The 21,594-nt window shown below is 40.3% G+C and overlaps 2 protein-coding genes across 7 annotated transcripts in view; one reads left to right on the forward strand and one right to left on the reverse strand.

The window, feature by feature from the left end:
• dclk2a (doublecortin-like kinase 2a) overlaps window positions 1–11,901 on the forward strand; it is a 53,258-nt gene extending 41,357 nt beyond the window's left edge. For 4 of the 6 annotated variants that reach the window (XM_028593443.1, XM_028593455.1, XM_028593449.1 and 1 more), the window contains exons 9-17: window positions 1,100–1,157; window positions 1,545–1,664; window positions 1,754–1,900; window positions 1,984–2,117; window positions 2,562–2,639; window positions 3,156–3,252; window positions 5,963–6,043; window positions 6,157–6,270; window positions 8,869–11,901. In XM_028593443.1, the coding sequence (XP_028449244.1) occupies window positions 1,100–1,157; window positions 1,545–1,664; window positions 1,754–1,900; window positions 1,984–2,117; window positions 2,562–2,639; window positions 3,156–3,252; window positions 5,963–6,043; window positions 6,157–6,270; window positions 8,869–9,684 (1,645 nt within the window). In that variant the 3' untranslated portion in view covers window positions 9,685–11,901. Of the gene's footprint in view, window positions 1–1,099; window positions 1,158–1,544; window positions 1,665–1,753; window positions 1,901–1,983; window positions 2,118–2,561; window positions 2,640–3,155; window positions 3,253–5,962; window positions 6,044–6,156; window positions 6,271–7,030; window positions 7,164–8,274; window positions 8,288–8,868 lie in introns of all 6 variants that reach the window. The other 2 variants (XR_003693908.1, XM_028593464.1) reach the window with 2 other exon arrangements.
• Window positions 11,902–11,999: 98 nt separating this feature from the next.
• lrba (LPS-responsive vesicle trafficking, beach and anchor containing) overlaps window positions 12,000–21,594 on the reverse strand; it is a 194,805-nt gene continuing 185,210 nt past the window's right edge. Inside the window, exons 54-57 of the mRNA XM_028592089.1 lie at window positions 18,716–18,817; window positions 18,391–18,587; window positions 14,469–14,620; window positions 12,000–13,418 (exon numbers count right to left, since the gene is read on the reverse strand). Coding sequence (XP_028447890.1) covers window positions 13,328–13,418; window positions 14,469–14,620; window positions 18,391–18,587; window positions 18,716–18,817 — 542 coding nt within the window. The 3' untranslated portion in view covers window positions 12,000–13,327. The remainder of the gene's footprint in view (window positions 13,419–14,468; window positions 14,621–18,390; window positions 18,588–18,715; window positions 18,818–21,594) is intronic.

A 21,594-nucleotide genomic window follows, 5' to 3' on the forward strand; every position in this document is an offset into this window, starting at 1 on the left:
ATGATGAGAGGACTGTCAAGTGTGTGTGTGTTCTCATAATCTAATGCACCTTGCTGGAAAGTATTTAAAGGTTACCTGTAGAGTATCTTGTAAACAAACACGTTATGTTTACAATATGTATCTCTTACCAAAATGCATTGTGTGTTTCCTTGAGGCCTAAGAAACATGTTGAACTCATTTCCTTACGCAGAAAAACATTTACAAAGCCAATTTTCTGAATGTGACCATAATTATCCAAGGTCCTTACTAGCTCTCTGACCTTTCAGTCAAATCTTGTGGTCTTGATTAAAGACTGTGAGATATAGTTGAAAATTATACTGTTTCCGAAAGCGAAGAATGAAACTTCATGCTCAGATGTGTGGATTATTTTGAAACCTGCATTGTTCACGTTTATTACGTCCATCCATATGTCAGATTACATTGGCTACAATTCTTCACCTGGTGCATTGCTACATTTCTTTATCAGTGGAATAGTATGAAACCGTTGGCAGGAGTGTGTGCTATGTGACTAGGTGCATCCTTACCTGCATGTTAGTAAGCAGGAGATACAAACAAAACAGGCAGCCGGTCATCAAAATATTACTCCATAGTGCTACTATTGGTCAAAAACTCCACAGGGTACCTTCGAGTTGTAGCCCTTACTTTATGTATATTTTGCAATTAGAAACATAAAAAAAAACAACTCTAGATTGGTTAAAGAGTAATTTAAAATGGTTCATCTCCCCTTGCTGCAATGGTGTACCTAAGAGCGTTTCAGTACAGTATGACATCACTGGTGGGTGTGGATACAGATGCAACAGAGCTCACTTCTGACCACACTCAGTATCACCGATGGGAGATTGAAACTTCCAAGCTGAGAGGGCAGTGAAACACTGTTCTTCACTCTGGTGTTAAGTTACTGTTTAAATATGTTGTTGAACCTGCCTTTGTCTGCACTGTATCCCTGCTCAATGTATAAACTTGGCTATTGGAGCTAACACACCTCTCCAATAACGCTTTAACTGAGGCTCTCTTGTGAGCACTTGATTTGAATTACAGACATTGTTGCAGAGTCAGTGCTGTTTTTATTGGTGGCCCTAATTGCACTGTTTCTGTTCAGGTCCACAGGAAAAGAGTTTGCACTGAAGATCATCGACAAGGCCAAGTGCACTGGAAAGGTTTCACTGTCTTTTTTTCCCCCACCATCTCCTTCTCTCTTCTTTGTGTGTATTGCTCAGACATGCACACACTCCTAAGGAAGGGTCATATGTCAGCATTGCACTGCATAATTCACACACCCACACACACTAGTGTGGCCTGTGTGTGTCTCTGATCCTCTTATCCCACACACTTAGATTAAGCTGGTAATGTTTTATTCATCACCTAACTGAAATAATCTTCACACACTGACAATGACGCACACTGAATGACATACCCTTGACAAAAAAAAACATTCAATCGATAGAAACAATGCAGTGTCTTTTTATTAGCATAAATGGCTCAGTGTCAATCCTGTGTACTGGAACATACAGTAACTTGGATTATTTGTCTTGGTGTGTTTCCAGGAGCACCTTATAGAGAATGAAGTCGCAGTGCTGCGGAAGGTGAAACACCCCAACATCATCATGTTGATAGAGGAGGTGGACACTCCCTCTGAACTCTACCTGGTTATGGAGCTTGTCAAGGTAGAGTAGAAGCTAATAGGTGGGCAAAATCAACGCACAGCCGGCTTTTCTCTGTGTGCTTTTTGACCACTTTGTTGATGCCGGCACAGGGAGGGGATTTATTCGATGCCATCACCTCCTCGGCCAAATACACTGAGAGAGACGCTGGCGTCATGGTGTACAATCTCGCTGGAGCTCTAAAGTACCTGCACAGCACGAACATTGTCCACAGAGACATTAAACCAGAGAACTTGCTGGTATGCATTCACACTTACAACGGTTTCTTTTCTACAAATCCAGCTGCTCAGTGACATTTAACTGAGCATGTATTTGGTTTTAGGTGTTTGAGTATCCAGATGGCACCAAGTCATTGAAATTGGGGGACTTTGGCCTGGCCACAGTGGTGGAAGGACCTTTGTATACCGTATGTGGAACTCCTACATATGTGGCTCCAGAAATCATCTCGGAGTCTGGGTAAGATAGATTTTTATAAAAGGGGGAGAAGATACTTTATGGGGCTTTCTGTACCTAGATCTTTTGTTTTCACCAGGGAAGGTGCTCGTTAAAGAGAAAAGTGCATGTTTTGACTCATTGTGAGTTGGTCTAAATCGAAACATCTGTTCTATGTACAAGTAGAAATGTGGCTCTGTAATACCGCTGTGCTGTAATCAGCTGTATGGAGATTAGAAGGAGATTGGTATTTTCTGCATAAATGGTTGTTGTGGTATAATTACTTCCATATCATTATAGTAGATTGAAACTTGGCTTTAACAAAATGGCAATATGTTATTTCAATATTTTATGTCCAGTCAGTCCCTACTGTATTTGTACCACTGGGATGATGGAAATTGTTTGCTGTAAGCTATTTAGCTTCAGTTAATCCTTAACTGACCTTTTCTGTCTCTCCTCTTTCCACAGTTATGGTCTAAAGGTAGACATCTGGGCTGCAGGTGTCATCACCTACATCCTTCTTTGTGGCTTTCCTCCATTTAGGAGGTACTCGTCCTCTGTTCATATCGTCCAGCAAAGCTCATGTTTAAACTCTCAATCTCAAAATCTCAAACCATGTCATCATTATTCACTCCAGGCACCATGTGTTGTACCAAAGCAGTATTATAATTTTCGGTTTTAAACAACAGACACAATGTTGAGTAAAGGTTTCAGACATTAGAGACTATTTAAATACGGTAAGTAAATAAGTCACGTTATTTTTCAATATGTTTTTCATATGTGTCAATTAATTTCTGCTACATACACACTTGCTGTGATTAGTTATTGCGTCAAGAATTGTCCTCCTGCAGTCAGTTTAAATTAACATTTATAAAATCCGTGTTTACTTTATAGCAATTCACAGCTTTTATAATAAGCACATAATTAAGGGTAGGTTACAAGTGAGGCTATTCATTATTATGCATAAGTACATTGTGAAAAAACCAGCTCCGTCTGTATTGCAGATGTATGACATGTGTGCATAGTAATACTTTATGAATTTGTCTTTTTCTTTCTATGTAGTGAGAGTAACCTGCAAGAGGATCTGTTTGAACAGATCCTTATGGGGCGACTGGACTTTCCCAGTCCTTACTGGGATAACATCACTGACTCAGCCAAGGTTAGGACCACAGACACATCCGTTCATTTATATTACTCTTGATGACACTCGTTCATTTTCCTGGAGAATTACGCTGACCAATGCACAGACTAGTCCTAACACTTACTTAACCTAAAAACAACTAGAAAATGCATTTTCTGCAGAAAATGCTTGTGAAAGCTGAAACTGAACTGAACTGGATTGCTGGCATAATTGCATAAGAAGAATGTGAAGTAGTGAGAATAGTTGAAAAAGTAGGAATGGTTTTAATGTTAATGGTTTTAAGTATGAATTTCATTGAAATGTTGAATAATACCAATAATGTATTAAACAAAAGTGGAATATTATAAGGTTTTTCCGAAAAGAAAAGTCATAGTATAGCATGTCGAAAAGTCATATTATAGCATGTTGAAAAATGTGATAAAAACAGTAATAGTATGTCCAAAAAAGTGATTTTTAAGTTCTCCGTAGCTACCAGTCCACAGTCTATACTGTTATTACAGGGACTTGAACCAGTAACCTTCCAGTTCCCAAACCAAGTCCCTACAGACTGAGCTACCCTCAGAGTTGTGAAACTATCTCGAAAAAAGTGATTAAAAAAAGTCATGGGATAGTATGTCGAAAAAAGTCATGTAAAAGTATAGTATATCAGGGAAAAAAAGTCATACATGCAAAGCCTACTTGCTGATGCTTGTTGTAGCATTGCTAGTCAAATTGACACTGAATGGTAGAAAAAGTGATAAAAAAAAAAGTCATAATATGTCAAAAAAGTGATAGTGGTGCTAGTTTCAGCAGTGCTAACAACTGAGCCACCGTCACAGTGAATAGTAGAAAAAGTGATAAAAAAGTAAGTATAGTATGTAGAAAGAATTGTAAAAAAATGTCATAGCATGTCGGAAAAAGTGATAGTATAGTTTATCGTAAAAAGTCATAGTATTTTGAAAAAAGTCATAGTATAGTATGTTGAAAAAAGTCATATAGTATATCAAAAAATGTGATTATAAAGTCATAGTATGATGAAAAAAGTCATAGCATAGTATGTTGAAAAAAGTCATAGTATAGTATGTCGAAAAAGGGCATAGTATAGTATGTCGAAAAAAGTGATTAAAAAAAGTCATATAGTATGTCAAAAAATTTGATTATAAAGTCATAGTATAGTATGTCAAAAAAAGTGATTAAAAAAAGTCATAATATATAGAAAAAAGTCATAGTATACTATGTCGAAAAAAGTGATACAAATGTCATACAATAGTATGTCGAAAAAATGATAAGTCAAAGTATAGTATGTTGAAAAATGCCATAGTATGTCGAAAAAAGTAATTAAAAAGTGATAGAATAGGATGTTGAAAAAAGTGATAGAATAGTATGTTGAAAAAGTCATAGTATAGTATGTTGAAAAAAGTGATAAAAAGTCATAGTATAGTATGTGGGAAAAAGTAATATTATAGTATGTTGAAAAATGTGATTTTAAAGTCATAGTCATTAAACAGTCATAGAATAGTATGTTGAAAAAAGTGATAGTATAGAATGTCAAAAAAAGTCATGGTATAGTATGTCGAAAAAGGTCATTAAAAAGTCATAGTAGCCTATAGTATGTCGAAAAAAGTAATAAAAATGTCTTAGTATACTATGTCGAAAGAAGTTATGAAAAGTCCAGGGGCTAAAATGCCTTTCTGGTCCCTGTAGAAAGGCATTTTCTATGGGCCCCTCCCCGCATCCACAGCTATTCATTCTAGCATATTTTTGGGTACTCAGTCCCCTTTTTCCCACCAGTCTGACGCCCCTGGAAAAGTCATAGCATACTATGTCGAAAAAAGTCTTGACATGCAAACTCCACAAAAATGGCCAAGTCCTGACTGGGAATCAGGCCAAGGGACATAGTCTGTGGTGCCTACTTGCTGGTGCTAGTTGCATCATTGCTAACCACTGAGCCACCCTGACACAGTATAGGAGAAAAAGTGATACAAAAGTAAATATAAAAAAGTCATAGTATAGTATGTCGAAAGAAAACAGATAAAAAAGTCATAGTATGGTATGTCGAAAAAAAGTCATAGTATAGTATGTCGGAAAAAGTAATAAAAAAGTAATAATATTGTATGTAGGAAAAAGCGATGAAAGATTGACAAGAACACAACTTTTGTCTTCATCCCTGTAAAGTAGGTCTGAAACTAATTGCACCCTACAGGAGTCATCTAATCATTCTCTTATCACTCTTAGCTATCTGACCTGACACATGTCTATGTTTTCGTCATATTTGGCTCTTTCACTCTGTGTATTGGACCTCAAAACATATAACATTTCAAACACTCAACCAAAAGTCATAGTATAACATGTAAAAGAGACTGAATGCAACACAACTTTTGTATTCATCTACTTCTACTCTTCATCCCTGTAAAGTAGGTCTGAAACTAATTGCACCCTACAGGATTTGACCACTCAACCTTCTGTCTTCCAATCATTTTTTTATCACTCTAAGCTATCTGACCTGACACAAAACCTACACTTATGGCATATTTGTCTCTTTCACTTAGTATATTGAAGCTCAAAACTTACTGAAACATATAGCATGTCGAAAAAAGTGATAAAATAGTCATAGTATGTCAAAAAAAGTGAAAGAAAAGTCATAGTATAGTATGTCGATAAAAACGGATAAAAAAGTCATAGTATAGTATGTCGTAAAAAAGATTTGTAGCTTTGATGTCGTCCTAAACTGTGGTGTGGTTTGTTGCAGGAGCTGATAGGAAAGATGCTACAGGTCAACGCTGAGGCTCGATACACAGCACAAGACATCCTCTCGCACCCTTGGGTCACGGTATCTCAAAGCCCTGTTTGTCTCTGTATTTCTTTCGTATTCTGAACATTAAGATTGTCTGTCTGAAAAACCGTCGCACCACTTCCCCTCATTGCATATTTGTGTGTATGTAGGACGACGCAGTCATGGAGAACAACATGCAGATGGAGGTCACAGGTAAACTGAAGACGCACTTTAACACTGCGCCTAAGCACAACAACACCACAGCTGCAGTGTCCGTCATCATGGTAAGCACCCAAAAGCATTCACAAACCAAAGTACGAGCAACTCACTGTTCTGCAAATATCAGTGTTAGATTTTTATTTTTATTTTTTTAGATATACTGCAGTCCTCTTTAGAGAGTAATCTTATGACCTACATCAAGAATAACTATCAGTGGCCTCTGTAATCTGCGGTATTGAGTTTTTTTTGACAGGGGTTTAATTGAAATTGACAAGGTGTCTGAAGCAGATTGCACATGTTCGGGCCTTCATCCAAACCTTTACTGCATGGTGGTGGATGTCTGACCCAAATACAGAAGACTGAGCTCCTTCTAATTCACTTTCACTGTATATGAATCTTACGCCCACTTAATCACCGGGCCAAGAATATCTGACCTCAATCATCGTCCAAGGCAGACAACTCCTAAACAACTTGTCCTGCTGTAAACATGTCGGACAGGATTTTAGAGACGGAATGACGGAGAAACTTGGGCGGGGCAGAAGAAGTCATTCCTGTTAGCGGTCACATCCTTCCTTCTTGTCTGTTTCAAAGCCTCACTTGCATCATTTCCTGTTGTACAGTTTGGCTTCCTCCACTCTTCATCTCTTCAGGTCACACTACCCATCAGCCCACTCTCTTCTTCTGTCTGTCTGTCTGTCTGTCTGTCTGTCTGTCTGTCTGTCTGAACTGAAAGCAGGAAAGGGGTGGGGGGGGGGTCTAATTATAAATTTGATTTGATCGTCGCTGCAAAGAGCCTTATTTCTTGTTGTAAATTTCATTTGACAGTTTGAGGTGTAAATGTGGGCCCTGGTCTTGGCCCCTCCTCCTCCTCTTCATCCTCTTCCTCCTCTCTTCTCCTCCTCACCTCTCCCTCACACCCGACCCAGGACCAAAGGGGACGCCTGGAGCTAAGAGCCGGGTACACACTTCATAACCGCCCCCTCCTGCCTCCCTTCTTTCTTCCCAGCCATCACCCTTCCCTTTACCCACTTCCCTCCATCTATAACAACTCCCACCCCCTCCCCCTGCTCTCCCTCTCTTTCCCTTCCTTCCGGTTTCTTTGTCAGGTCCCCCCCCCACGCCCCTCTTCTCCAACCGCCAGCTGCAGTATCTGCTCTCAATAACCAGCTGATATGGACCTCGCTAACATTCGCTCTGTCCTGGATTGACCCCTCTTAACTGTTTTCACATTCCTCATTCTGCTTCTTTGCTCACATTTCATTCTATATGTATCAATCATGAACTTTTATTTGCTGTGAAAACCATCATCTGTGTTTTGAAGGATGTGTTTATTTTATCACATTATCATGGAGGTCATTGAGCATGTTTACAGTGCTAATGCAAGCTAATGCAAGAGCCGTTTCATTTGCCTCCCTCTCTGCCATAAATTATTATGATCTCTTTAAAAAAAAGCTCCTTAGAATCTACTTTCTGTGGGTCCACAAACCTAAAATTGGCTGCTCAGCACCGTTCCATGGTAATGGTACTCTGCTGCCACCTTGTGGAGACAATTAAGAACTGTGCTGGCACCATTCTGTAGTTTCAATTCACAGAGATGGATGCAAACCTATGTGGCTTTATTGCCTTGGATAGAAGATCCCCCCCCTGCCCATTTTTAAGGACAAGGTTGACGTTATTCTATATTTTAGTAGGTCACAAATAATAGAATAATGACAATCTTGTCTTTTAAAACTAGAACATTCACATTTAAATCACACCTTACCCCTGCATCCTATTGAGCGGTATGTGAATATCTCTTCACACTAACGGACATGTGTTTCTGCTGAACTAGTCACTTAAAAGTCTTAGTTTGTTCCAACTCAGTTTTCTCAAATGCAAAGGGTCATTTGGTCCGAACCAAATTGAGTTTAATGATGTGAAATACCAGATTAGCCCTGAGCTGGAACAACAACTGTCCACTGGCCGTCCTGCTTGTTGTGTTGACTTTGTTTTGTGAAGCTGTGAGTAAGACTAGTCTCTGTCCCTTTTTTGCTTCTCCCCTCTCCCTGCATTACGCCCCTCTGAATTAGCTCCAAGGCAATGGTATGTACTAACACCTTGACGCTACGCTTCGTCTGTTCTGCTGCTGAGATTCAGCACAAGGGCAAATGAGGAACACGATATTTAACCGATATCTGTCCCACGTCAGAAAAACATCATTGGCTTTACTTGATTCCAAAAGCACCATGTATTTATCTGTTGGAATGAAAATGTAAACATTCATTCTCTCATTTGCCCTTTATCTGCATATAGAATAGCAGTGATTATCTGATTTGCCTTCTCATGGGTTCACGGGGTCTTTTCGTTTGATCATTTTTCAGTTATTTATGTTCATTACCATTAGCTTATTTCATCATGTGTGTTGTTCATTCATAGAGATCATAAAAAAAATACAAGCCTGGGTCAGCAGTTAATGACTGTAGGTATAAAAAGAAAACATTTAGTTGATTAAATCCCATTTGTCACCGCAAGAGCTAGACTATCATTCACAGGAAAGGACACAAGCATTAATCATTTTCAATAGAGAGTGACCCACAATATCTCAGTTGTGATTGGTGTTATTAAAGCTTCAATGGTACACCAGTATCAAGCAGGTCTGTCCGTCTGTCTGTCTGTCTTGGCAGAGCACAGCTCTAGATAAAGAGACCCTCCAGCTCACCATCCATCGTCGTCCACAGCCCCAACCAGTGCCATGTCCACCGTCGTCAACTGGCAAGAAAGTCCCTGCAAAACCAGCCTCGCCAACAAAGTCAGGACCAGCTTCTCCAACCAAACCGGCATCCCAGGCCAAAGAACCCAAACCCACCAAGACCGCTCGTCTCAAGGCACCAAAGAGCGCTGCGTCTGCTGTGCCTGATGCCACACCCACACCCACTTCCAGTGCTCCCTGCTCTCATTCCCCAGCGGACGGTGTTGATTTATCTCCTTCTGCCCCTGGAAGCTTGCTTTTCTCCCCTTCACCCTCTGCTGAAACTTTCCCCATCACCTCTTTGCCAGTTTCCACCCCTCCTGAAACAACCTCACCCTTCGCCACTCCCTGCTTTTCTCTCGAAACTCCCTCGCTCTCTGGCCCTCCTGCTCCTTTCGCCTGCAACCCTCCCTCTATACCCGTGTCATGCCCTTCCCCATCATCATCTCCCACCAAACTAGCCCAAGCCTCCTCTTCTCCCACCAAACCGGCCTCTCTTTCTCCCACCAAACGAGTCCCTTCCTCCTCTTCTACCAAAGAGGCAGCATCCCCGTCAATTTCCCCCTCAAAACAAGCTTCCCCCTCCCCAGTCTCCCCCATCAAACCTGTCATTTTCTTTCCCTCCCCCTCTCCCGTCCATCCAACGCTGTTTCCCTCTCCTCCCTCTACACCTCCCAGATCCACGACCCCGGCCTGTCCCGCTGACCCTCCATCTCCCAGCCCCGAAGCTGAAGAGCTGATGGAGATTTAAATGGCAACTCCGTAGTCAGTTTCTCCCCTCACTCCTTCCTCTTTTTGGGATGAGGAGGCTTAAACCTCCACCCTAAGCATTTCCAGTAGCTGTTAACTGAGCCAGTGATTGCTGTGTCCATGTTTTTTCTCTCACTCTTGTCGGAGGATAGAAGGCAAAAGAGCTTGTTGAGTGTATATGTGTGTTTGTATTTATTAATAGAGGATGTGGAGGAAGGGAATGAAGTAAGCACATCACTGTTCTGAGTGGTTTGTCTTTAGAAGTCATGCATTACAATATCATGCTAATGTGAATTCTTTTATTTATTATCCCATTCTGACTGCCTGTGGCTCTTTTGTAAATAGTTATTCATTACACACACACACACACAATTGTGAACTCCTATTGCTTTAGCAGAGGGACAGTAGGTCCATAATACAAGTATTTCAGCACATCAAACTTCTGAACTTGCTAGCATATCTACCTGTAGTGTAATCCAACTCTAACTACTATCAGTATTTTCTCTGACCACAGCCATCCCGATGGTAACCAAAAGTCTGTTAAACTTAAGACTCCTATTAAGTGTTGCCATCTACAGTACAGAGGGTTGACAAAATAAAGTACTATGTAGCTAATCTTGAATCAGGCCCTGCTTTGGTTAACAGCTTCAGCTCCACTTGGAGATTCTGTGCATTTGTGCGCCTTGAAGTCATGCATGTAAAAGAGTTAATAATCAGACATGTTAAAGCTGTTCACATTCAATTTAAAAAGGGTATGTTCATCCAAATTACAAAACAATAATCTTCTAAAAACATTACCTATAGTGCAGTGGTTCCCAACCATTTTGGCTTAAGACCCCTTAAAACAATCTGTTGTCTACTTGTAAACCCTTGTTATAAACTGGATATTTCTCTGCATTGTGGCCATTTCAACCAAAAATTTAAATTGTTTTATTTAAATACATACATCAAAAGCAAACCTCAGAAAAAGCTTTCCTCCTGTCCTGTTAATCATCTCCCAACCCCTCAGATCTATCTTGTGACCCCAGGTTTGGAACCACTGCTCTTGTTATTTAGCCATGCAGACGGCAAACAAAATCCCGTCCATTGTCTTTGGGTAGGAGCAGTAAGTTCAGAGAAACATATCTCCAATAAAACAAAAACTCTTTGCATGTCCAGATACGGCTAAAAGAGAGGCACAAGTTGTTTTGTTTAAATTTGGGTGAACTGGCCCTTAAACTGACAAATGCATCTGCCATTGTAATTCATAAGTCAATTTGGCCGATTATTTTGTGCACCCACTCTGACAGACACGCTGACAACATTATCCACGTACTGTTTGTATTATTTGACGTGAACAGTGTAGTTGTACATAGTGTGAAGCACCGTAGTTTTCCACCTGAAACTTGAAGTATTGTTTTTGCCTACGTGTGTCTGAGCAGTAAAATGGCCCCTCAGTCCTAAATAACTACTGTACATAAGAATAGATCCGACATTAGAACCAAATTGCAGATTTGTTTCTAATAAACTGGAATTTTCAAAACTGAACTGCTTTTAGCTAGGACTTCAGTCCTGCACTGTAGTGAAGACACAGAACTTATTTACCAGCTGATCTAATTCCCGCTGACAACACTACGCTGTGGGTTGCATGACACTAATCAACACTGTTCCTTTAAAAATACTCAGTGGTTTTTGATCTGTTGGATTTATATGAATGAATGTTAGATCAAGGTGATGGGTTTGTGCCTGACCACTAGCTAAAGTTCATAACGTAATGATGCCTTTATTAAAACCAGCTTGGCTGAAAACATGGGGTTCCAAGAATCCTAAAAATAAGTTCTAAGTGATTTGTTTTTGTTTTGTACCCGTTTAAACTCCACAGCTGGTGTCAGTAGGGCTAACTCCTTCAGTGGTTCAACATGCCTCTTTACCTCTTCAGGATTTCCAGCTGCATGCATACTCCAAACCCACTTCCTATCAAGATTAAAAACCCTCACACATACAAAGTCATGTTGGCACATCATGTCATTTAGCTTCCTCTTATGTATATGTAGTTAAAAGTAGATTTTCATATGCAGTTTGTAAAGGGAAATTTGTATGAAAAGACAGTTTTAAAACAGGTTTATCATCTGTGTCAAACTGAAGCAACGGTTTTTATTAGGCAGAGAACGGCTGCTTTTAATGTCCTATTGTTTTGAAATGGAAGAACAGCAAAAATGCAATAAAGACTTCAAATGAATGTTTGGGAATATTTTGTGTTTGACGAAAGGTTAACCACTAGAGGGCGCTATGCAGTTGTAGTGATTCCTAGTGAGAGACACTTGTACGAAAGACAACTCAAGTTATAAAATTCCATTTTATTGTCAGAACTCGGCACACAAAACACTCAAATGATTGCAAAAAAAAAAAATAGGTTAATAGATAACAGTAGTTCTCATAAAACAGGAGATTCAAACCACAAAGCGAAAAACTTGAAAATAAAATTTTCCCCCAAAATCAAAAGATACAAGTGGACGTTTATTTTAGTGAGGACTGAAGGAACATGTCTCGTTGCCGTTTTAGTGCTGAATCACATTTCAACATAATCACTCATCCTGTGATCAAAACAGAGAAAGAACCTCCGACTGAAATAGAGAACGTCCTTCCTGTCACTGAACATCTCACTTTGCTGTTAGAGAGACGGGACTCAAAGAGGACTTCAAGCTGGCTCGGGCACTGGGTAGGATATGATGATATGATGTGATTTGATTAGTGATCTCATACACTCAGTCTTTCCATAACAGACATTATTCAAGATTCCCATTTTAGAAAAAAAAAAAAAAAATTCACTGTTTGCTTATTGAGCCATTTGGGAAAGAATTGTACAAGCAACATTCTTGAAATGGTTTTCCTGACATCATCCTCTACATGAAACTCATCTTCCACATTACTGGCTGAGAGTGGGAAGTTTGGTTATTGACGTTTAAAGTAATAAATGATGATGTGATAGGTCTGCACTGATATGTTTTATACGAGTAGTGAGCCATGCACAAAAACGCAATCTTGCAGCAAGCACAGAAGTACAGAGGAAATGGACATTTTATATATGTTATAAATATATAGATATATTTATATGTTATAATCCCTCTTTGTTTATCCTTCTGTTCAGTACATTTATTATTTATTCAAACATTTCATATCTACCGGCTGTGTTGCAAAAAAGCATGTTAAAAGTGAATGATAGCTTAATAATTATTCCCCACATACACACCTACACGAAAAAAACCAAACAAAATCACTCACCCTAAAGTACACAAATATTTGGATTTTTAAGTCAAGAGAAAAGGTTCTCACTAGCTCCCCACAAATCCCGCTTTTGTTTTCTGGAGGAGATGAAAATAGACTCTTACAGCTAAAAATAGATTTGTTTTTAACCGTACAGTAACATAACCCCCACCCCGTGATTTATATGAAAGTTTTCTATCTGATCTACAAAATATAGCAATGCCCTTTTTAAAAATAGTTTTGATTATTTTACTATAACAGGACAGTTTTTTTTTTTTTTTTTTTTCTTCTTTCATTGAGATACATTCAGGATATTAGACATAATAGTGCCTTTGATAAGAGTTCACACTTTGCAACAGTTTGGATCTTGGTTTGTCAGTCGAGTTGTTGCTGTTGTCAGCTCAGTACCTGGTCTGGTACTCGTGGTGCCATCTGTTGAAGTCGTTGTAGAAGAGCACGATACTTCCAGATGCCATGCCAGTTATGATGCACCTTAGAGCAGGTAGGAGGGAACATCATGAGTTTGTCTACAAAGTGTTTTTTTTTTTATTATTTGCTGCGAATTTCAATATAATTTGAGGCATCTCTAATGCAAAATGTTTTGCAAACAGTTGAGCCACATCATATTAGTTTGTACTTAAGTACAACTTTGAAGTGCTTGTACTCGGGTATTTTGAAGTATATATTTGTACTTAACTGCCTTTCAGAGGGAATACATGTCCTTTTTTCTTCACTATATTCATCTGATGTCTATAGTTACTAGTTATTTTAAAGATTAAGGTTTTATAGACAATGCATAATCATCTTATAAAATGTGATCTAACATTTATTTTTATAATTTGGTAATTGTTGGATTTGTTTACATTTAATTGATTAACTGTTAGTCTAAACAATGTTAGAAATTAGGGAAAATGCCCATAACAATTTTTGTTTGGCTCAACCGACAGTCCAAACCCCAAAGATATTAAAGTTACAGTGATATAATATAAAGAATATTTACATTTAGTACCAAGACACAGCAAATATTAGGCATTTTTCCTTGAGAAACAATTCATCAATACAAACCGTTTCAATGATTCATCTTCTGTCAATGGACTAATCCCTTCAATCCTTAATAATTAGTACATGAGTACATTTTGCTACAATATTTATGAACTTTTACTTAAGTGAAAAATGTTTTTTTAGGGTAATGGAGCATTTCTTCTGACAATGGTTGTAGGCATTAATACTTTTTATTAGAGCCAGACCAATAAGACAGCCCAGCTGATATTAGCTTATTGTAAATATATTGTATGAGTATTGTATGTCTGCCAAGAAGTATTAAGAAATTGCAGTACAGAAAATCCCCAAAACAGCAAGGACTGACAAACTCTACATGTTGCATTCACAATTCTTAAAAAAAAAAAAACTGAATATAATGGAACCTTATCATAATGTTATGTGTTTATGTACAAACAAAAACCACCTGCCTTTGAATTTGTTACACGTATCGGCCTGTTATTGGCTAGGCTGTGCTTTCTTTGTGTGGATGTGTTTTGTTACCTTTGGTCATGCGACATGGTCATAGAGCGGATTCCTGCGTCACAGCCTGGGTAGGTGAACAGCTGTTTGAGGTCGTGGACCTGCCACACAGACACTACACCTCCATCTCCGCCTGTCAGCAGATACTGGCCATCCCGACTCAGATACATGGCCTGGCGAAGAAGGAAAGAGAACTAGTTCAGTTTTTAATGAGCTTGAGAATTGCCTGTTCACTCTTTGGTTTCGGGACGTTCCGGATCCTTACAGCTTTTACAGTAAGAGGTCAGATTTTTGGGGTGGCCTATGGCTCACCCAGTAGAGCGTGCGCCCCATGTAGGCTTAGTCTATTGCAGCGGCCCGAGGTTCAAATCCCTTTGCACCGTGTCATTCCCACTCTTTCTCTCTCCCCCTTTTCCTGTCTATCCACCTTCACTATCAAATAATGGGAAAAGTAGTTCCAAAAAATAGTCTTAAAAAATGATGTGAGATGACTCCGTGACGTCATTGCCTGACTTGTTTGATCATCGGTTACCGGTCCTTCAATCAAACAACCTAGCAGCAAAGCTATCCTACCTGGAACCACATGCATAAATAGTTCCCGAATAGGATTGGTGATCTGGGACCAGTTTATCTCTTAAGTCAAAGTACAGCTCAGCGCCGCCATCCTTAGGGGCTTTCTGTACACAGACCCTGACTGGCAACAAAGATGGCTCCCCACAGTGAGGCTCAAAGATTTACTCGTCTCATCTGCTTTTCCTGCAAACTGTAACAGCTTAATGGTTCCCTCGGGAATCAGACGTACACAAATCAAGTTTCGTGTTGGAGTCTATTATGGGCACAGTGCATAGTGGAAGCTGATACCGAAAGAGTCAGGAGCATCAATCAGCAAGTAACGGTAGCCGATGAAATGACGAGGCAGAATGTGAGTTCTAAAAGCAGCAAATGACACTAATTTAGCGCTTCCCAAGTTTGTGGTTTTATGACACCGAATTTGTCCGTCTCTTAACTGCGGCTGCTTTGCAGCGATTCAGCGAGAGGCGCGTCAATCACCAGCAGCATGTGTGTTGAATCAGGCGCACATTAAATGGAAAAATGAAACATAAACTTCAGTTTGGAAGTTGGAACAAGTCATTTTCAGGAACTTGACTTGGTAAGGAAAACATAAATAACGCTTCAAGAGCTGTACACAGTGGACGGACGGAGAAAGAGTGCAGCCTAAATTAGGCAAATGTTTTGTATAAAAAGAGTTTGTGGAATTTCCTACCACACAAGCTCTGTTTCTCATTCTCATCACGCACGCACTTAAAGATAGGCACAAGACTTGCATTTGAAGGCGCTCGCACAGACAAAACGATGCACTCGCATGCTGCACGTTGGCAGGAGGCCTCGAGAATCAATCCAGCCTAAATTGCCACGTTAGATCAACATCCAAGATGACTGAGAATGGAGCGTGACTGAGTGCGGCGCGGGTCTGATTTGTGTGGTGTGGCTCTGTTTTGTGTGTACAGTAATTGTCTTCTGTATCAACATTTAGAGCTAATCTGACAACAACGATAAAGATAATGCTCAATTCAGCCAATCATGATCAATGCACTTAGACTGAAGTACAGTGCAAACGAGTACATGGGGAAAAATTGTGAACCATTATACCGGCCATAAAAGTGGCAAGCTTTTATTGAAAAACTGGAAATTGAGAGCAGCTTCGATGGGATTTTTGGCCACTTGGGGGCAGCAGAAGAAGATGAAAACGCAACATTGACATATTATCACCTTTATAGTTGTTATAGTGAACATGTTAACAAAGTGTCTTATTTACACAACCAGCTGACATAACATTAGCATTCATTGGGAGTCATATTTATATCCACATGATGTTTTAAGTCCAATATTCACTCTCCTTTTAGCTCTGCTTTGCCATCAACCAACTTCTCTGGAACGTTTGGCTCTTTAGCTGCAAAATGCTTCACTTTATTAGGTAGTTGCTCACTTTGTCTGCTGTTTGATGCTCGGAAAGTAGCATGCAGTGGGCTTTTTCAAAGCTTTTTTTGCTGCAAACAACTGCCTGATGCGGAAGGAAACAAGTGCTGAGAGTGAACCAACGGTAAGGTTGTGGGCCGTAAAACCAAAACAACAAGCTGAAAGACACTAAGCTGCTCTCTAGAGCTGAGGGGAAGTGCAGAAGCACTCCTCCAGCGACCCCTTTTACGGAGTTACAGGCAGTCATTGGATCCTCTGTTAATATAAAAATATTCACTAGTGCACCTTTAAATTTGATGAGAGACTTCATAAGCTTGTTGTTTGAACAGATGACATACTACACAAATACCAAAAAAAGAAAGAATATAAGAGCAGTTACTGTGTTGCATTAATGCACCTGTGTATCTACTAATGGAGTCCATGACCTGACTGAAGCCCAGCAGGAGGCAGGAGAGCTGGCAGACATGTCAGCCTGGCCAGGTAGGAGGCTGCAGACAGACATTATAAATCAGTCCTCTGCCACTGGGCGGTCACACAAGATGGCCGATGGCTCTGTGGGAGCTAAGATGGCTACCCGGGCTCAGATGACTAAAAAATGACTCCAGCAGAAACACATGCACTTTTAATGCCCATATTTCCTACTTCTTTTGGGGAACAGTGGGTGGATTTTGAGGCTGGGGAAGGTAAAAAGTTTAATTTATGGTGCTGTTAATCCCCCCCCCGTTACACGGACGAAGGCAGTGAAAAAAATGCTGGAATGGTTACACTGTCTGAGTTATACTAGTACTTAAAAGACTAATCCATTCAGTATGGCTTCTGTCACTCGATTCTGCTATTAGACTAGGATGCCGACTGTTAGCCTGTCATCTAACCTCTGACTCCAGACCCCTATAAATTTACAGTGCAAACACTCGCTCTCTTTCCAGTCTTACTCTCTCTTTCTAAGTGGATACTGCAGGCCAGGACAAACACTTATTTATCCTGGAGTCATACCGTGCAGAGGTTTCGAGGCCTGAGAAGATTGATTCTGGTATGTACATGAGTGCACTAAATACTGTTTTGAGTCTCAGACCAGGGAGGGTGGAGCTAAGGGGGGTTGAGACTCTCACAGCCTCACTCCAAGATGTTAGGATTTCCCTAATGCCATCTGACATGGCTGGAATTTACAACAGCAGAGGAGAGCTGACAAGGCCGGCAGTGGCCCACACTGTTCCCAAGTCACAGCTTCACTGCTTTAGAAGGAACTCGGGCAAACTCCACAAGCATCTAAAGCTATCATTAGTTTCTCTTAAAGACACAATAAAGTATTCCGCAACCTGCAAACTGAACACTTGCAACGTTCCCAGTGATGTTAATACAATCAATCAGCATTTGTCTGTGTGTGTGCTCATTAATCACGTCTTTTACAAGTTACATTTGTGGCTTTGTGTGGGAGCAGGCTGGTTGGCAGGTTAGGAGCCAGTGGGCATGAGAGATTTCTTAATAGGAAACAGGCGTGCGGCTGTCTGTCGGAGCTAGCTTACATTTCCCAGGCCAAACCGGAAACAAAGGGTCAGGAAACCAAAGGCAGTAGCTGCTATCTTGTGTCACTCTGACCACGAGGGAGGAAATGTGGGAAATGGGGAATGTGTCGTCTTGCGCTGGAGGATGGTTAATGGTGTTAGTGTCCAGAGCTGACCACTCCTCTGGAATGTTCTCTACCACTGCCGCCCGACGCAATTTGACCTGACAACAGGGCCGTGGATCAAAAGGACCATTTCCTCTGGTGTATGCGTGTGAAGGGGAATAAAAAGAGATGTGAAGCCGCAGTTTGCCCCGAGGCGTGCAGACCCTTTACCTTTCTCAAATTCCCAACCGTAAGAAAGCCTTTAATCAGTAAGAGGACATTATACACTGATGTGGTGCAGACACACATGTGCAAGTGCACATTCGCATGCATGCTCACGCAGATATTAAATTTCATCACCTTGATGTTGTCTTCCACCTCCATGTGTCCGAGCAGTTTGCCGTTGATGCTGAAGCGACAGAACTGCCCCTTGTCGTAGTAGATCACGCAGTGTCCCTCAGTGGAGGATTGGATGAGACGAGGCCGCAGGCAGCGCTCGGGGCCCTCCAGGGTCCGCAGAAGGTCCCCATTCATGGAATGGATCAGACAAGGACCCTCTGAGCAAACATAATAACATTATAAATCAAGTTAGAAAAGCAGGGTGATTATTTCACTCTAGTCAGTGTAGTTGTGTTGTTAGATAGACATTTTGGACATATTAATAAAGACGGACAGACAATCTCACCTTTGCAGCCACTGATGACGAGACCCAGCTCTGCACACACACTCGCACATGTCACTTCACAGTCATGGCCCGTTAAGATGGCCCGCGGTGTGGTAAACTCTGCTAGGATAACAGAAACGAAATAGGTATGTCTATTACAGACAACAGCATCACAAAAAGATGCATTACTACTTTTGGTCACCTGAGGGAGCAAAATGCAAAGAATTCTAATAGACTCATTGCTTAAAGCACCAGTCAATGCTGAGTAATAGAATAACTTTTTAACATTAAACTTCAACATTAAAAGATGAAGGAAATTTATTCCAGTAAAAAAAATCATTGTTGTACATTATGAACAACCAAATAAAAACCCAGGCAAAACAAACAATAATGCATTGAACTAAAAATAAAACCGTGTCAAAAGACAAGTTAATTATTTCAGCTCAGAGGAAATTTGTTAGATATGTTTCTATATAGAAGTACAGTATATGTACAGTAGCTTGTTGCAGAGGCTTTGAGCCTTTTATCCTGCACACACATTTCTGCCCTCATTCACTCTCCTTTTCTAGCACTTGTCACCCTCTGCCTCTCCCTATCTTTAAAACCTTCTCCCCCTGACTGCCTTCACTGGATCCAGATGTTTCTGCACTACACACAGAGAGAGAGAGAGAGAGAGAGAGAGAGAGAGAGAGAGAGAGAGAGAGAGAGCGAGGGAATAAGAGTAAGCTAAGGTCCAAGTCATGAAGTTTGTGTGATTGTTTCGAGCTGTTAAGGAGAGCGACAAAACAAAATTGCCTTTTACTTCTCTGTCTGCGAGCACATGTACACTAGCATGGACTTTGTTGGAATTTTATATTTAATCAATTTTTTTTAAAATGTAGATTGATTAATTGCAGGCAGATGCTATATGCACTGTGTGTGTGCATGCGTGTGTATGCATGTAGTGACCAGTAGTAGCATCCCTGAACTGGAGTGTGGGGTTCATTAGGGTTTCATGTCTCACAGAGGGGGGTCTTGACTTTAATGACCCCGTCTTCTTCTTTGCTGTCACAGGGCAGTTCAGCCCAAAACGAGGAGCACAGGGCAGTAACACTCAGTACATGATTCATGTTTAAATGCTTTGTGAAACTATTCCCCTAAAAATATATGTATGTCAACCCCAAACGGCCCCACAGCAATGTAGTTTCAGTCAAATTGTTTCTAATATTGTTCATTTTTTACAATAAATGCCAGTGATATACAATGTTTTTTCAGCAGTTTTGAAAGAAGTGTAGTTTATTGCTGACTTGGCCAAACTATTCAGAGTTTGTTAAAGCAGTTTCTCCCGCTAATTCAATTATAGGACATAAAACTCAACGCAGGTTCACTAATAAGATATAAGTCTTCTCCCAAAAGCCTCAGCTTCGGTTAATCCTTAATTAGATTTACTGTAGCAGAAAGACTCCATACCGACCATACTGCTCACTGAACTTGCATAAAGCCAACTAGAGGACAAGCTCAGTTGCCTAAACTCTGGTCGCACCAGGTCGACAGCCTAAACGTCTACATTTCATTTAGTTAACTGGCTAACATCCTCAATGTCACTAAAAGCAAACTTATGACCTACAAGCTCGTGGATTAAAGCATGATGTTGGGTTTTGCTCAGGGAAGATCAATAAAGCTGATATATTGGTGTATCAGTTAACCTTTTCAGCCTTTGCGCCAGTTGGTTTGAATTAGCGCCACATCTGATTACAATCTTATACCTGTATATGACTGGAGCTGGGACACTGTGGAGGGTATCAGCTATCTAGACGTGTGTGTGTGTGTGTGTGTGTGTGTGTGTGTGTGTGTGTGTGTGTTGGATCCAAAAGCCAACTCGACTTTGGATCCTGTTTATATATTAGCCAGATTTCTCATCACCTTTCTATATGTAATATAGCTGCAAAATCTTTAGTACTACAATGTATTTTAAGGTCAATAATTGAGTTTTTGTCATTTAGGACATTTGTTGATGCAAGCTAAACCTCAATAAGAGAAGATAGATAATTTCAGATTTGATACTAGATCCAGACTCAATTAAATGTCATTCAACCACAAACCTATATATATATATATATATGTGTGTGTGTGTGTGTGTGTGTGTGTGTGTGTGTGTGTGATAAATATAATGATAAATGCATGTTGGTGTGCATATATTACCATTTTGTGCACCTGAGAACTATTATATCTATACACCGAAAGATAACCAATTTACAGTTATTCTCAAACATCGATGCTGATTTTACCGCTAAAGAGAGTATTTTAATCTTCAGTGTGGACTTAATTTGAAAGAAAAGAAACAAAAAAAACTAAAGAGTTCTCAATGTACTGTTTCCCCACTGTGGCCAGCAGATGGCACTGGTGTCTGTGGAATCTCTGCTGCTGTGCACGACAACAACATCTGCCTGTAGCAGGGACCAAGTGTGCATAGGTCAATGTGTACATGTGCATATCAGCCATTCAGATGCATTTGTGTCAAGCTTATGAAGTGTGCGAGATGTTCACAGGGCATTATGCATGAGAAGGAATGTGTGTGAATGCAGTGTATGTGGAGACTTTAGCTTGAAAGTGTTTAATTTTTGGAAGAGGAATAAAGAAAAAGGCTGCTGTCTGTATGTATTTTATTGGTGCACGTGTGTGTGTGTGTGTGTGTGTGTGTGTGTGTGTGTGTGTGTGTGTGTGTGTAAGCTTCATGTCTGGGAGAGCTTCCTGCGGTCTGGGGCAATGGTGCATCACATTGTGGTGGTGAAGGGTTGGGATGACGACTGCTTTGTCTGCTCCTCTAGCTACAGCGTGGTAACTGCACTGAGCCGACTGAGGTTATATGACACACACATGCGTGCTTACATAAGAACATGTACAGCACATGCATTGGTATG

This window comes from Perca flavescens, chromosome 2 (genome assembly GCF_004354835.1).
Source record: "Perca flavescens isolate YP-PL-M2 chromosome 2, PFLA_1.0, whole genome shotgun sequence".
Classification (NCBI taxonomy): Eukaryota; Metazoa; Chordata; class Actinopteri; order Perciformes; family Percidae; genus Perca; species Perca flavescens.